General features: G+C 34.4%; 1 protein-coding gene across 2 annotated transcripts; it reads left to right on the top strand.

The window, feature by feature from the left end:
* Positions 1 to 1,128: 1,128 nt before the first annotated feature.
* LOC148839399 (stathmin-4) lies at positions 1,129 to 13,903 on the top strand. Of its 2 annotated transcripts, XM_088932735.1 has the most exons (7): positions 1,129 to 1,205; positions 4,702 to 4,776; positions 6,054 to 6,149; positions 6,451 to 6,656; positions 10,396 to 10,587; positions 10,794 to 10,811; positions 13,382 to 13,903. In XM_088932735.1, the coding sequence occupies exons 2-7, from the start codon at positions 4,743 to 4,745 to the stop codon at positions 13,388 to 13,390; spliced, it is 555 nt and encodes a 184-aa protein (XP_088788861.1). In that variant the 5' UTR covers positions 1,129 to 1,205; positions 4,702 to 4,742; the 3' UTR covers positions 13,391 to 13,903. The 2 variants fall into 2 exon arrangements, with proteins under 2 accessions (XP_088788861.1, XP_088788853.1); XM_088932727.1 differs by lacking the exon at positions 13,382 to 13,903 and having other exon boundaries at positions 10,794 to 12,205.
* The last annotated feature ends 618 nt before the right edge of the window (positions 13,904 to 14,521 follow it).

Below are 14,521 nucleotides of genomic sequence, written 5' to 3'. Positions count from 1 at the left end.
CAGCTGATGAGGTAAAAACATTAGCATCAATCACATAGTGATTATGATGTTTTTCTCCAGGGTGAAGAAACTGTTCTTCATTTGTAACGTTACTTAGTGCCAGTAAAAAGAATTATTCATTTTATATCTTGCATGGCCCAAAGGACATTTTTATGATCTCATCTCCAAATGCTGAAGTTAAGTTGTGACAGCTACTGTTTTGTTCACTTTACCCCTAAAATATAAAATAGTGCTTCATATGTCAATAATTTACCCATTCCAGAGTATAACATCCTAAGCTTACGTACACTTATAGGCTCTCATATATTGCATAAAAATGCAATTCTGTCTTTATTAGGATTATACTTCTTATCTGAAGGTAGAACATTTTGTAATACATATTATTTATTTACATATAATATTGTACAAAAACACATACACCTCTTACATATAAATGTACAGATACCCATACAATGTTTAAACATAAAAGGCATAGATAAAGCATATCTTACAGCAAAATATATGCAGCTTAGTTAATAAACTAAGTTAATAATTTATTATTAATTATTAAGTTAATATTTATTATTAAACTTAGTTAATAATTTATAAACCATTAAGATGAATTATTGTGGTGTTTTAACACCACCAAGAACGTAGAGGAAATTCGGCACAGGTGGCAGTTAACTTTAAATTAGAAAACCCAAATACAAGAACTAAACAATATACATGTTTAGAGATACATATACCACCATAATAATACAGTAGTAAACAATAAAAACAAATACCACATAGGTATAGAGGGCTAACTGTGATTTTCTATATGCTTGATTATGCTGATGGGAAAAACTTAAGCCAGCAAAAGAAATATTGTACCTGGAATTGTCTGTTTGCAAATCTTTGCAAAAGAACACTTGTTAAATTTCTTTCTTTAGAAAAAAAAAATGATGAAAAAGCAGTTTATCTTGTTTTGTACTACCTAACACATCTGATACTATAGCTCAGTTTCAGCTTGCTCTATCAGACAATGAGTTAACATTACAACCTATATTTTCTCTGTTCTAAAGGATGCTGGCCAATTGTAAGACAGTATCCTTTCATCCAATGAGAGAGCTGGAAGGTGATGTCATGCTGTAAGACTGGTGGTGGTGCTGAGGTTGATAGCCCTGTATTTGAGCATTGAGACAGAGCCTAAGGACTGTGAGCATCACCCAAGACACACAGGAGGGGTAAGTCAAAGTGAAAGACTTCAAAATTTAAAAAAAATATTATTTTGTTCACTATCCTGTCTTCAGGAAAGAGAATAAAAAGGGTCTTTTTTTCTATTTAATACTGATTTTATTGTCTTAAATGAGGCATTCTGGAGGCAATTTGCTGAATGCATAAATAATTTATCCAGTGCATCTGGTATCTTCAAAGCAAAAATTTTCTAATAATATGCTAGTATAATCCTTTATTTAAAGACAACTTTTAGAAATGATTTCAGTGAAAAACCAACAAGCACTGTATGTCTGCAATAGATTACATACTGTACCATTAGTATATGGCTGTATTTTGTATTGTATTTTTACCTTAATCTGTAACAGGATTATATAGGATTATGTAGGCAAAGTGTGTATACTCAAATATATGATATGGTAGAAATTACTATTTGTTATCAATATAATGCTAGAAAAGCTAATGTTTCCTTAAACAACAAAAAATCCAACCTTCTGATTATGTAGATAGAATCCAGAGACTATAAGGACTTACCTGTATGTGATTGGTTTGTCATGAAAAATTGCAGTCAAAAGACATAGTAACCAGTAACATTCCTGGAAGATGCCTTCTCTCAAAAAAAGCTAATTACATTTCCAAAACCAATTGCCATAGGTGTGGTCAAGAGTAAGGCATGCAGATGCCTTGATGCAGTTTGGAATTCACAGGGACATCATAAGGAACTTTATACCGATGAACACATTTTGTCTGAATTTAGCTACTAGGTAGATAATGTGGTAGCAACAGTGAAATGATTAAATCCTCCACATTAATGGTCAATTTCCTCTTGCAGCAATGACAAACGGTGATCTAAAAGCTCTAAGACATCTGGGAGATTCCAGACTATAAACTACATCTACACATAACTTGCAAGACATCCTAATCTTGACTATTTAATGAAGCTGCCCAGTTCATCCATAACTGGGCTTTCCAAAGGAGGATCTGCATTGTTTATCCATGTGTACAGATTCTCACAGAAAACTATAGCCACAGATGGTCCTACCCATTATGAAAGAAACAGTACTATGGATTGGATGTCTTGGAGTCCTTACTATTGCATAATGTACGAGAAGCTTCGAATGCAACATTCTTTGTCTCCAGCCTGAGTGCTACATCCGCTTGTATCAATAGCATCTTGTATGAATGTATTAGTTATTTTTTTTCTAAGAGATGAGGCTTTGCAGCATCTTTATAAAAAATCATGCTATTGTCATAAAGAATTCCATATGGCTCCATGTGCATTGCTTCAGTTCTTTAAGAATGAGCATGATTATGCATATCACAGAACATTCAGCAAGGAAATTAGTTGTATGGTTCAAGTCACCTATGTTTCAAGGAAGAGCTATGATTTCTTATAAAAAAACAGAAAGAACTATCTTGCACTCAGATTAAATAATGAAGTGTGGATGCTGTAGCACTTTCAATTGTTTGAAGGTTGTTTGTGTTTCAAGATAAGCTAAGGTAAGAGAATGTGAGAGTTCATTATTCTTGTGCAATGAAAAGCATGTGTTTCTCACTTGGACAAAAGAATGTAAGTTTGATTGTTATTAAAATTACAAGAAAAGAATGGTCCATTGTAAAGATAATGTGAGATTTTCCTGTATTGTCTAGCATTTTCCTACAGTACTGTAGCACTGCAGTCTTGGTCAGGTGACACAACCTTTGTAATATCAGTCCTAATTATTCCTTTTGTATCAATACATCTTCTTTGCAATATTTGCCAATTAGCAAGTGGTATACATTGGAGATTGTGTATATTATTTTTTAGCAGTACCTGTATTTTATCTTAGCTGTTTTCACAAGGCAGTATTGTATAAACCATTCTTTTACAGTGCTACTAAGGCCTCTGTTCAGTTACACTGTCTTCTGAGCTGCACAACACCTTGTATTTATCATAGTACAAATCTTCTTCTAAAATCCTTCTAATAATTCATGTGTAGATGTACAAATAACTAAAAAGCAATTAAAAAGCAAAACAATGTATCCAAAGTTTTTATTTCTCAAGAAAAAAAAACTGCACAAACAGTAATTCTGCATACAATGCTGTTACTGTAAGTATAGACACTGTAAGTACAGTAGATGTTGTGTTCGTTTTTGATATATCATATCCTTGTCAAAATATCTGTAGGATCTGGTTCTGTTTTGTAAAGAAAAGCAGAGGCTATATTACTGAAGCCAGAATAATAAAGTTCTGAAAGTTATACCAAAGAAAGAAGGTGTGATTTTCTTTTTTTTCTGTGACAGCAGTTGATTATTTAATGAGGTAGCAAGGATTCTACAGTATGACAAAGACAAGACTAATATGTTCTTCTTTGAGTTGTGGAGATCTGCGTGAAAATATTCTTGCCAAACATCATGTTTCCTGGGCTGCCTTGCTATAAGAAATAAAGGGTACTGGAGTGTGATTAATCAAGTTGTTACAGAAATGTGAGACAAAATGATTTCCATTTTCTTAAACCATTAGAATGCAAGCCATTTCAGAAATCAATATTTTTTTCCACATAAAGCCAATCTGATCTTGAAGTGTATCCAAACCAGGGCTGAGAGTGAGATCTGTGGAGATTTGGGTTATAGACCCTAAACATCCCAGTAACTGAAGCTAAGTTAAGTACTGTATAGATAGTCTTGTTGTGGAACAATATTTGTACTGTACAGATATCTCTTTGAGGCCTGATCATCATTAACTGCAATTATCTCTACTTTCCTTAATACCCTTGATATAAGCTGAGCAAGGTAATTCATATTTTTAACTCAGCATTATGGGGTCTCAACAGGAGGTCAAGATGAGGGATTGAGGTAAACCCAAAAGTTTCATGTTGCTGCAGATGAGGCTTGACAAAGGTTTGGGAGCAACTGCAGCTTGTGTATCACAAAGCATCAGCAATGATCTTGGAGTAAGAAAAGAACTTGGACTAAAATGTGATCAACAGATATTTAAAACAATTCATACACTAAGATAAAATAAAAACTGACAGGACCTGGTGTATGTAAAATGAGTTGGCTACAAAAATGAGTAATAATAACCAGATCAAATTCTGACACAGCGCACCAGCAGTATTTTAAATGTTATTGGAGGTTTTTACTCATGATGTTTAATTACAGAAATGCAACAGATGGCATCAGTAAAAAAAAAACCTGAATAGGCAGTCCCAAGGCAAAAATGAATGTATGGTCAAGACGTTATTTGGAAAGCTTCAGAAAAAGGTGTTATTTAATGTTCTTTATCAGACAGAGACAAACACTATGAGTTAAGAAATGAACCAATGGGGGTAGCCAATGCATCCCACACAAGTTTATAATCAATCTAGAGTGACAAACTCCTCATTCAAGTCTGATGTCTTTAGTCTTAGATATAACCACTGCAACCTCTGATTGTGTTTTCCATTGGTAAGATAGAATACTGTAGATTGTTGAGTTAGAACCTTATCTTCACAAACATTCCTACTTTGTTCCTCTATTGCTTTCCAGCTTCAGCAAGATACCTCAAGCTTTGAAGTTGCTGACATTGGATGCTGGAACAATTTGATACAATGACTCTTGCAGGTACATTAAGAACTTTTTTTTCAATTTACAGCCTATTCTGACATAGCAGGTATAAGTGATTGGCTCCAACCACAAGCCAACCATGGGCCTGTGCTCATGGCATCAGATATCTTATCCTCCTTGACTCTGGTACCAACTCTTGAAACTAAAGTCTGAGGAATTAGGTAAAATTCAGTAATAGGTGAACAGATGATATTTAATATAGAGAAGTATGAATTATTAATGTAAAACAAAAACTTCCCATACAAAATGAAGAGGCTACATAAAAAAGACCAAGCTACATTACGTACTGTAATACAAAATGTATTACAAACAAAGTTAGGCAGCAATAAAGAGAGCAAACAGACTGTTTAGAGAAGTAGTTAAAATTATAGAATTAAAATCTAGGGATGGCATTTTAAAATTGTACAATGCTCTTGTGAAATCTTATTTAGAATATTGTATATGATTTTGCTTATTCTAAAAACTCTAAATAATGACAGTTGCTCTGAAATCCGTTCAGAGAAGACAAACCATATACATTCCTTGCCTTAAATGAAAGCGTTACACTGACAGGCTAAATTTATGGAAAGTTTTTGTATTAAACCTAAGAAGAGACCTGATTAAAATGTTCAAAGTCCTCAAAGGCATTGAAAAAGTTAACCCAATGGATCTCTTCAGAATCAGCAGTGAAACACAAAATGTACACAAATGGAAACTATATGGAAGTACATTTGCAACTGAGAACAGAAGGCTTTTCAATTCACAAAGAGTTGTTTGAGTATAAAACAAGCCAACAGGCCATGTCCCTGAAGTAATGTCCTAGCTTCTTTGAAAAAATAAACACCAAAAGGCTCGGACAGATCTCTTCAACCTTTCAGCATTCTTATGTTCTTATTTTCTTTTAAAAATTAAAATTAATATTTTACTGATGAAGTAAGTCAAGTCAAGTACTTTTATTTTTATTATGGGCCATATTTTTATATATGGGCTTATTTTTTGTTCCATTTCTATCAACCTCAGGAAGCAAGTTTTAATGTCCCCTTGTAGAGCAGAAACTTGAACAAGGATAACAAAATCAGTGCTCAGCAGCGCATAAGGACCATATTTTCTGCAGCATTTTCTATGTAAAATATAAAGCCTACAATATCTCGTCTTTTTGTCTTAAATTTACTTCAATAATAAAAATGATTTTCCATCTTTAAAAAAGGTGCTTCAGATTTCTGTCTTCTGGACAGACAATTGTTGAAGTGACTGGCATATTACATGTTGTGTTTTCTGATGTGTTGTTTCTCCAGCTTATAAAGAGAAGATGAAGGAGCTCCCCCTGGTGTCACTCTTCTGCTCCTGCCTACTGTCAGAGCCTCGTGACAAACCCACCTACAAAGCCGAAGGTAAAAGACTTCATTATTCCTTGTGTCTAAAAAAACATCAGCACAGATGTCTTGGTCCTTGGAGACCACTGCAAACTTATGACATACTGCATTCCATTTTTACATTTTTGAATTAACACATATTAATTAGAGTTCCAAATATCTGGCCATTACCAAACACAGCAATACTAAAATGCCTTAAATACAATGTGTTTTAAACAACATGATTCTTTATAGGTTTGTGTCTCTGAGGGCTTGTTCTTTTTTCCCTTTTAAAAATACGTCAATTTCACTTAAACATTCTTTATGATTTGTCTCCAAGATGCCGTGGACCTCAACTGGTGTGTGATCAAAGACGTGGAGGTGATCGAACTGAACAAACGGGCCTCAGGCCAAGCCTTCGAGGTCATTCTCAAGCCTCCCTCTTTCGATGGAATCCCGGAGTTTAACACCTCCATGCCCCACCGCCGTGACCCTTCCCTGGAGGAGATTCAGAAGAAGCTGGAGGCAGCAGAGGAGAGGAGAAAGGTAAAGATCAATCAATCTTCAGGTTCTACTGACAGCACAGGTCTTCCTGGATGACATCTTCTCAATCTGTGCTCTTGAAACTTCTGCAGAAGTATCTACGGCTTCTGGAGTACCCACTATTTTGTATATTAAATCCCAGATCTAGTCCTTACCAACACAGCTGGTGCACATGTGCTATGAGAGTTGTGGATATGAGGATAATTCTGAGAGTTTTTAAGTGATTTCAGATTTCAGAAACAACTTTCTAATGGCTATGCAAAAAAACTAATCCATTTTACCATTGGACATCCCAACGTTAATCAGGTGAGTCTTATTAAAACAGATAGTTGTGATTAGGGAAGTTAAGGAGAAGTACAGTAAGTCCTTGATTTTTACAGAGTCTATGGAGAAAGCTATCATTTTAATTTTGACTTAGGTTAAAATGTTCAGTTTTAATCAATTAACAACTGATACCTAGAAAAATATTAAGGTCTTTTTTTATAAAGTCCACAAGATATACTGGACTTCAATCAGTTGCAGGACTTTTGTCAATAAATAGGTGCCAATCCTTTCCTCCTCATCATCCTACCATCTTTAACTTTCACTTGAAAGATATTCTAGAGAGACCTCCCTTAAAAATGGAAAGTATTTTGTTTTAATTTAGTCTGAAACAATCTACATATCGCTATTTCATGACTACCTTTACTTTTAGTTATGGACCTTCTTTAGTTTATGGTTGGAGCAACATGAGACAGAACCTACATGCAAGAGAAATATGCAGTACAGTATATAATAAATATATTTTTAAAATATTAAATATTGAAATACACATTGAAATAAATCTTAAATATCTTTAAATAATACAGGTAACTTTAATCTAAAAATATGCAGTAGACCTATGGATATGTAAGTATACAGAATGTACTTACATGTAAAAAAAAGGTTATAGGAATAATATAATTTAATAGTAACTCCCACATATTTGGCACTTGTAGACTCCAAAACCTGCAGGCAAACTATTTTTTCTATTCTCTGTAAAGGGTGACAAAGGGGTATATAAAGCTTTTTACTAGAAATGGCTGTATCACATCCTGAGATCAACTAGCTACTAACTGCCAAATGGACTAAATGGGCTGAATGGCCTCTTTTCATTTGTAAAGTTCTTAATGCCATTTCCATTATTTTCCTATGGTGTCTTCAAATTTGCATTACACTATTGAGTTTGAAGAAGTCCATCGGATTAACTTTCTCAATGCCTTTGAAGACTTCGAATTCTTGAATCAGGTTCCTTTGTTGTCGCCTCTGTTCAAGATGAAATTATTCACATTGTTTAACTCCTCAGTGTATGACATTCCTTTAATCTAGGTGTTGCCATATTGGCATGGTGTATCAAAAATGTACCTAGCCACTTTTCTCTGGACTAATTCCAGACTAGCAATACTTTTTTTTGTTTAATGTAGACCAAACGTGAACAACATAGCGCAATGAACAATTGTAGTATAGCATTGTTAATTTCATTTAAATACTGTGCTTTTAAATCCATATCCTTTTTATTGACTCCCTGTTTTGTCTAGATAAAAAACAATAACATAATCATCTAAGTCCTTTTACGTAGGTAGCCCTTTTTAAACATACTGTTTTCCATTTTACTGTATGCTGTATTTTTTTTGCATCTGCATGTAACATTCTGCACTTGTTTATTATTCCCTTAATTTGTTTTATTTAAAGAGCTATTGAGCACTTTGCCATATATTTTTAAATACTTGATGATATGGTGCTCAATATTTTTTTAAATGGCAGTGGGGAGGTATTCTATCCAAAGGGAGTTACTGTATGTGTTCTCTATTCAATTAATACAGTGCAAAATGGGATGAGATCAAACGTTTTGAGATGATGGCAACTTTGTAGAACTACTAAGTAAGCTAACCTTACACTTACTGTTGATCTATTAGGCTGCTCTGTAGAAGCAAATGTAATTCAATGTGATTAAGATTTTTAGATATAAATGTGATTAATATGTCAAATTTTGTCTATTCCATACATTTTTCTATCATAAGCCTCTGTGTTGATTAGGAAATTCTAACTCAAATCTGCAGAACACTTTGTGAAGTAATTTTCTTTTATTAGAGGACTGAGGGCTTCCATTGTACTTTAAACTTGCTTAAACTGAGAAGATTAAGACCCACATATTGTATTACAGAATATACAAGGAGCAACAGAATATGGTCTAGTAGTCAATAGGAGGTAAAAGGGTTCTTTTACATTGCTTGCTTTCTGAAGGGCAAGTTAAATATCATCTAGTAGAGTTTAATTGTTAGGACTAGAAAATTAAGTCATAAAATGAGATAGAGATGTTGCAATTGCACATTTTAACATTTAAGACATTATGTTAACTTTCATTTTTCCAAAAATGCCATCTTCAAACCTCTGCTCTGGCATCTTGAAATGCTTAGTCAAAGAAAAACAAAAACAGTCACACTGACCTATTTTTGCAACATCTCTGGTGTAGTGAGATATGATGAAAGTATTTCGTAAACAAAAGTGCAACTGGTGTAGTTTTTCTCACCAATGAACCTCACTTGTGGTTAGGTTCATTGAAGTTTAAGTAAAGTCAGTGAAAAAATACATTTTTAAAGAATATTTTAAAAACTAGGATGTATACAAGTCTTTTTGAATACTTCTCACTTATTTAATCTGAATGGAGCATAGTTAATGAACAATGAGAAGCCTATACATTTGAAAAAACAAGTAACAGATTAAGAAAGACATTTCAAGACCTGTAGATTTTGATTAAATAAACACTGAAGTATTGGATAAATCTAGTCATTAGGGAAGTATATTTCCATGAAATCTAACATTAATCAATCAAGAACCAGGTGTTTTTCTTTGTAAATTATTTTTGTCATATGCAAGAACAAGTCAAGGAACCTGCCAGGAAAGCTGAGTCATTGCAGTGTTGCCAAATTGGACAATATCCAGTTCCACACGTAGTGCAAAGCTAAGTGACACAGTGCAGACACAAGTTAGATTTTAAATTAGATAGTAATAAGAATGATAGTTTAATAGAGAGTGTTTTTTGTAGTAGACAGGGATTACTCATTTGTAATTCCATATGCAAGTATTATAGCATCATCTTCAAAGTTATTATCTTTTAAATCTTTGAAGTGATTAAACTTTTTTATGGCTATCCCTTCAGAATTGTTTAAAGAATACAGATAAAGCTAAGGTGTAATGGGGGGAGTAGTTAATACAGTAGTATTTGTTGAAATTATTCATTTTATTATTATACAGTATATTTACATTAATTACCAACTCTGTCTTCCTTAAAAAATGACATTTTTGACATCTTGGGGCATTCTGTGCAAAGGAAATCTAGTGTGAAATTAAGATGGGTGAAAAGGCAAGTGTCCTTTCTCAATTTAACTGTGAAAAAGATTGGCTCCTCCAGTTCTTGGGTGAAGGGCATTTATCTTCCATACCATTTCATCATTGATTTGACTTTATAGTATCATTCTTTTCTTCAGGTTGGGTTCCACTTATCATCTTCATGAGAAGAAAGTAGTTTCTTGTCAGTTGCATTTTGAAATATTGGCATCATGATAATGGCATCATCGCTAGAACATTTCCTATAAAGAACAAATATTAAAAGAGTTTTAGTAACTTTAAAGAGTCAGCATAAATGAATAAATATGAACTATAAAGATAACTCTCATACAGCACAATGTTTTTTTTTCCTTTTCTGTTCCTTTCTGTCTCTTAGTGCCAGGAAGCTGAGCTGCTGAAGCACCTTGCGGAGAAAAGAGAACATGAGAGAGAGGTGATTCAGAAGGCCATTGAGGAGAACAACAACTTCATCAAAATGGCCAAGGAGAAGCTGGAGCAAAAAATGGAAGCCAACAAGGAGAATCGAGAAGCTCTTTTGGCAGCCATGTTAGAGCGCTTGCAAGAAAAGGTACTAAATCATGATTTTTTTTGCCTTTCTCTTTCTCCCAGTAAAGGTTAAATAGGATTTAGAGTATGTTCTTACAATTATGGTATACAATAAGAATAAGAATAAGAATAAGTTAAATTGTATTGCAAATTTCAATCTGGTATTGCAAACGTCATTAATACTAAAAAATAGTTGTGAAAACAAGGTTTTGTTCTCCATTCTTTCAGGACAAGCATGCGGAAGAGGTGAGGAAAAACAAGGAACTGAAAGAGGAAGCTTCCCGGTAGAAGGAGGAGAACATGGGACTTATTGCTGTTAGTTAAGGAAAGGGAAACAAAACACAATCTAAGAGTAAAAGGAAAGGCTTTTCTTAAAAATGCTGAAGATTCAATAAAAGCAAGGCCTTGCCATAGTTGGGAAAGAAAAAAAAACAGTCTTTGTCTGTGTAGCAACGCAAGGTGCACCAGCTCAAGTTGGCTTTCGCAACCGCAGAAAAGAGAAAAGACTAGTTTGTGTGCAAAGTGGGCTCCTTTGGTGATCAACTACATCTAGTGATGTTCTTGATTAAAATTTGCATTGCTGAACCATCCCATTTGCAGATGGACAATTGACAGCTGTGGGAAGACTCATTTACTTGTGTGCAATTATCTTACTCTCTGTCAAGAGCACCTACCAATTTAAGAGCAAAACCATGCTTCCCAAGGCATGTATTTAGACCGCTGTCATATTTCTTTGGTTTACTCTTTGTATCTATGATCAAATGCTCAAATAAATTTTAAGCTAAAATTTGGTCAATTATATTAATCTCATAGTATATTCTGGCTCATGCAGTTAATCCAGTTAGGCGCTAATTTAAAAAAAAATCAACTAGCTAAATTTATTTGATGATATGGCTTCTCAGGAAGAAACATTTGCCTCGCTAACTTCCAAAGCTCAGATTTTCTACAAAGAAGAGAAAATAGTCTTAGTCATGTATTTCAGGAGGCTATTTTTTACCTTAACAATTTAAAACATGTACAGTCCCTTACAAGGCGCTAATTGAAACAAAGGGGGAAATCGACAAGCAAAACCTAGAAGAAACTAAATCTTCACTAAATTACAGTGACTTGTAGCACAAAAGAAAACTGTTTCCTGAATAGCACTAACTTCATTCCTAAAGTAAAACAAAAATACACCCACAGTAGATATTCTGTCATTTCTTCCCATATATATCACACAGATTACACCTATAAAAAGAAAGGAAAAAGAGACTGATACAGTACAGAAAGTAGGAAAATGCCCACACACAAGTGTGAGTTAAAAGAAGTAGTTTAGCCCTTCTAAGTGTAAAATGACCATGTAAATTTACAACAGCACACTTCTGCGAAGGCTGCACTATTCCCCAGGTGCACTTTGTTTTGGCATGTCAATGTCATTTCTGTTTGTGATATGTGATTGTTAAAATTTCCCTGTTGAGGGTGAGGAAGGGAAGTGTGTGTGTGTGGGGCTTGGGGCACTACCTACATTACATGTTAATATCAATTGTTGTCAAAATTACAACAGTAAATTACAAAAAAAGGAAAATGTCACATGTGAACTTGCTAAACCTGTAATTTTAAACCTGAATTGTTTGGTCAGTAAAAGCTTTCCTTGGCAGAACTAATGTCCTGGTTCCTCAAATTAATCCGTCTTCTTACTTCTCTCTTTCTTTAGTGGCAAGTTATGTGTGAAAGAGCTTGGTGTGCTTTAGTGTCTTGTATGATTTTTTTTTTCTTTTGTGTGTACTGTATTTGTGGTTTATGTGTGTGTGGAGAGCCTGGAAACACAGTTATAAGAAAAAAACATTCTGCAATGAATTTTTCGATTTACGCAGAACTTACTTGTATTTAAATGCTCTCCCCATCTTAAATATTGTTATCATTATCTTTTTTCAAGGGGGATGTATTCAATCAGAATCTGAGATAAGTGAAGCCCAGAGTAGAGTGTCATAATTAATCTTTATTACAGTATTTAACAACTAACTAATTGACTAATTTAATAACTTTACTAATCTAATATCCAATTTTATGTAACATATAAATGATAATCTTACTGTATGTCAAAGATTCGGCTCTCCCCACGTCTCCAAGTAACATGACTACTGGGGCACTAAACAATAAGATTGTAGGTTCCACAAAACAACACTATATACTATTTTATGAAGCTGCAACAATTTAAATAATATTACTAGAAATGTTAAGTTTATTGCCCACACCCTGACAGGTTGTTAAATGTAGACTTCAAGTTCAAGGACTCAAGATGACAATACAGATGGAGGTGGGGTTCTATAGAGTTCTTGAGGCATGTTGTCTATCTGAAATTAGTTGTAGCTCCTGGAGGAGCATATATATGGAGGAGCCTTTCTCTGGAATCTGCATGGGATGTTAAATGAGCAGTAGTTTGGCAGCAATGTGGTGCAATTTTGTCATTTTAAAACTTTGTCAGGATGTGAATAATTTTATTAAAGCATTTTAACAATATTAGTTAAACAAGTTGTAGTAACATATTGAGAAGTTAAAGCTATATTTTAGAAGTCTGCTAATTGCGCTTTATGATGAATAACATGATGATGAGTTATTACACTTAAGTTGTTTTTTTTTACTGTAGGTCCCAGCGATCAGCAGGAATTAACATACTGTAAAACCAACTAAACAACAAACCAAAAAAGGGTAACTGAAAAGAGCAGGTTTCATTTTTGATTGAATCCCCCCAAAAGGCTGAGGTTTTCTGTGAAATGTGTGCATGTGTGTATGTGCTCTCTCTGCTAATTCCTCTGTTTCTGAAATCTATGTTCCAGGTTCCATGAAGCCTGGTCACAACAAAAGGCAGCAAATTTGGAGACGACTCACCAAAGGACTGACTAGTTCAGCTTGATGTAAAAAAAATATATATATTAGCCGAGAGTTGGGGGAAGACAATGTGGTGACTGTCAACCCAACTCCGGGGGACCTGTTATAAGGTCTGGCCGAACACTTGACTCTGAGGTCTGCCAAGACCTCTGCCTTTCGATCTGTGTGCCAGTAGTGCCAATAGTGTGTGTTGACTGGAGTGAGACTGCACTGACCTACACAAACTCTGCCAACATAGCCTTTTGTGATGAAACTTAATGGAGTTTTAAAGGATAAAACAATATGGTCCATTTGTAAATTTTCGTATCCTTAAGATGTGCATTAAGGTCCAAATGCAGTCTTTTTTATGAGACAAAACCTTTTTATGTAGAAAGTTTAAAAATCGATTTTAACTATCTCATGTGGCTGTTATGCTGTGTAGACATTGTAATATATTTCAGATGCAAAAGAATTAAAAGTGCTGGATCAAACAACGGTCCTCATGGTGATTGCTTACATTCCAAGTCTGGATGAGGATTGTACAAGGGGTACCAAAGCTTCTATGTAGTTAAAACAGAGGAAACCCCACACACCTCAGGAATTGGTATGGCATGGGTTTTTTTGTTATTATGAATCTGTAAGCCCAAACCAGGAGCCAGAAAGCCATCAAAGTGTTTTCAACTGAACACCTTCAATATGTTCAGTATATTTTGTTACCTCCTGAAACATCTGGAAAAAATAGGAGGGATCCACGAACAGACACATGCCGTGTTTGAGAAGAAGAGTTATTCTGTGATGGACAGGATGTAAGTGTGCTAAACATACCCAGGATCATGAATGACCAAGAAAAACTGTTCCAAAAATTAAGAAGAATCATGAATGATCATGAATCATGTATATGATAATTTGTGGTTGGGACCTGACTGATCATTTCATGTCATAACAAGGGGATTTATGCAGTACACAAGCCCTTCAAAGCACTGTAGATGCTAGATGGAGTCTAGAAAGTCTAGAAAGAAAGGCACTTTTTGAAAAGAGACACAAAAAGTCTAAAAAATTGTATCATGTTTTTTGCATATCAGGTCTCTTTGTTCAGAAAATTCTGGATA

The sequence above is a fragment of the Atractosteus spatula genome, chromosome 2 (assembly GCF_055471065.1).
Source record: "Atractosteus spatula isolate fAtrSpa1 chromosome 2, fAtrSpa1.hap1, whole genome shotgun sequence".
NCBI classification, from domain to species: domain Eukaryota; kingdom Metazoa; phylum Chordata; class Actinopteri; order Semionotiformes; family Lepisosteidae; genus Atractosteus; species Atractosteus spatula.
The sequence above is the reverse complement of the archived record's forward strand: the minus strand, read 5'-3'. Positions and strand labels throughout refer to the sequence as shown.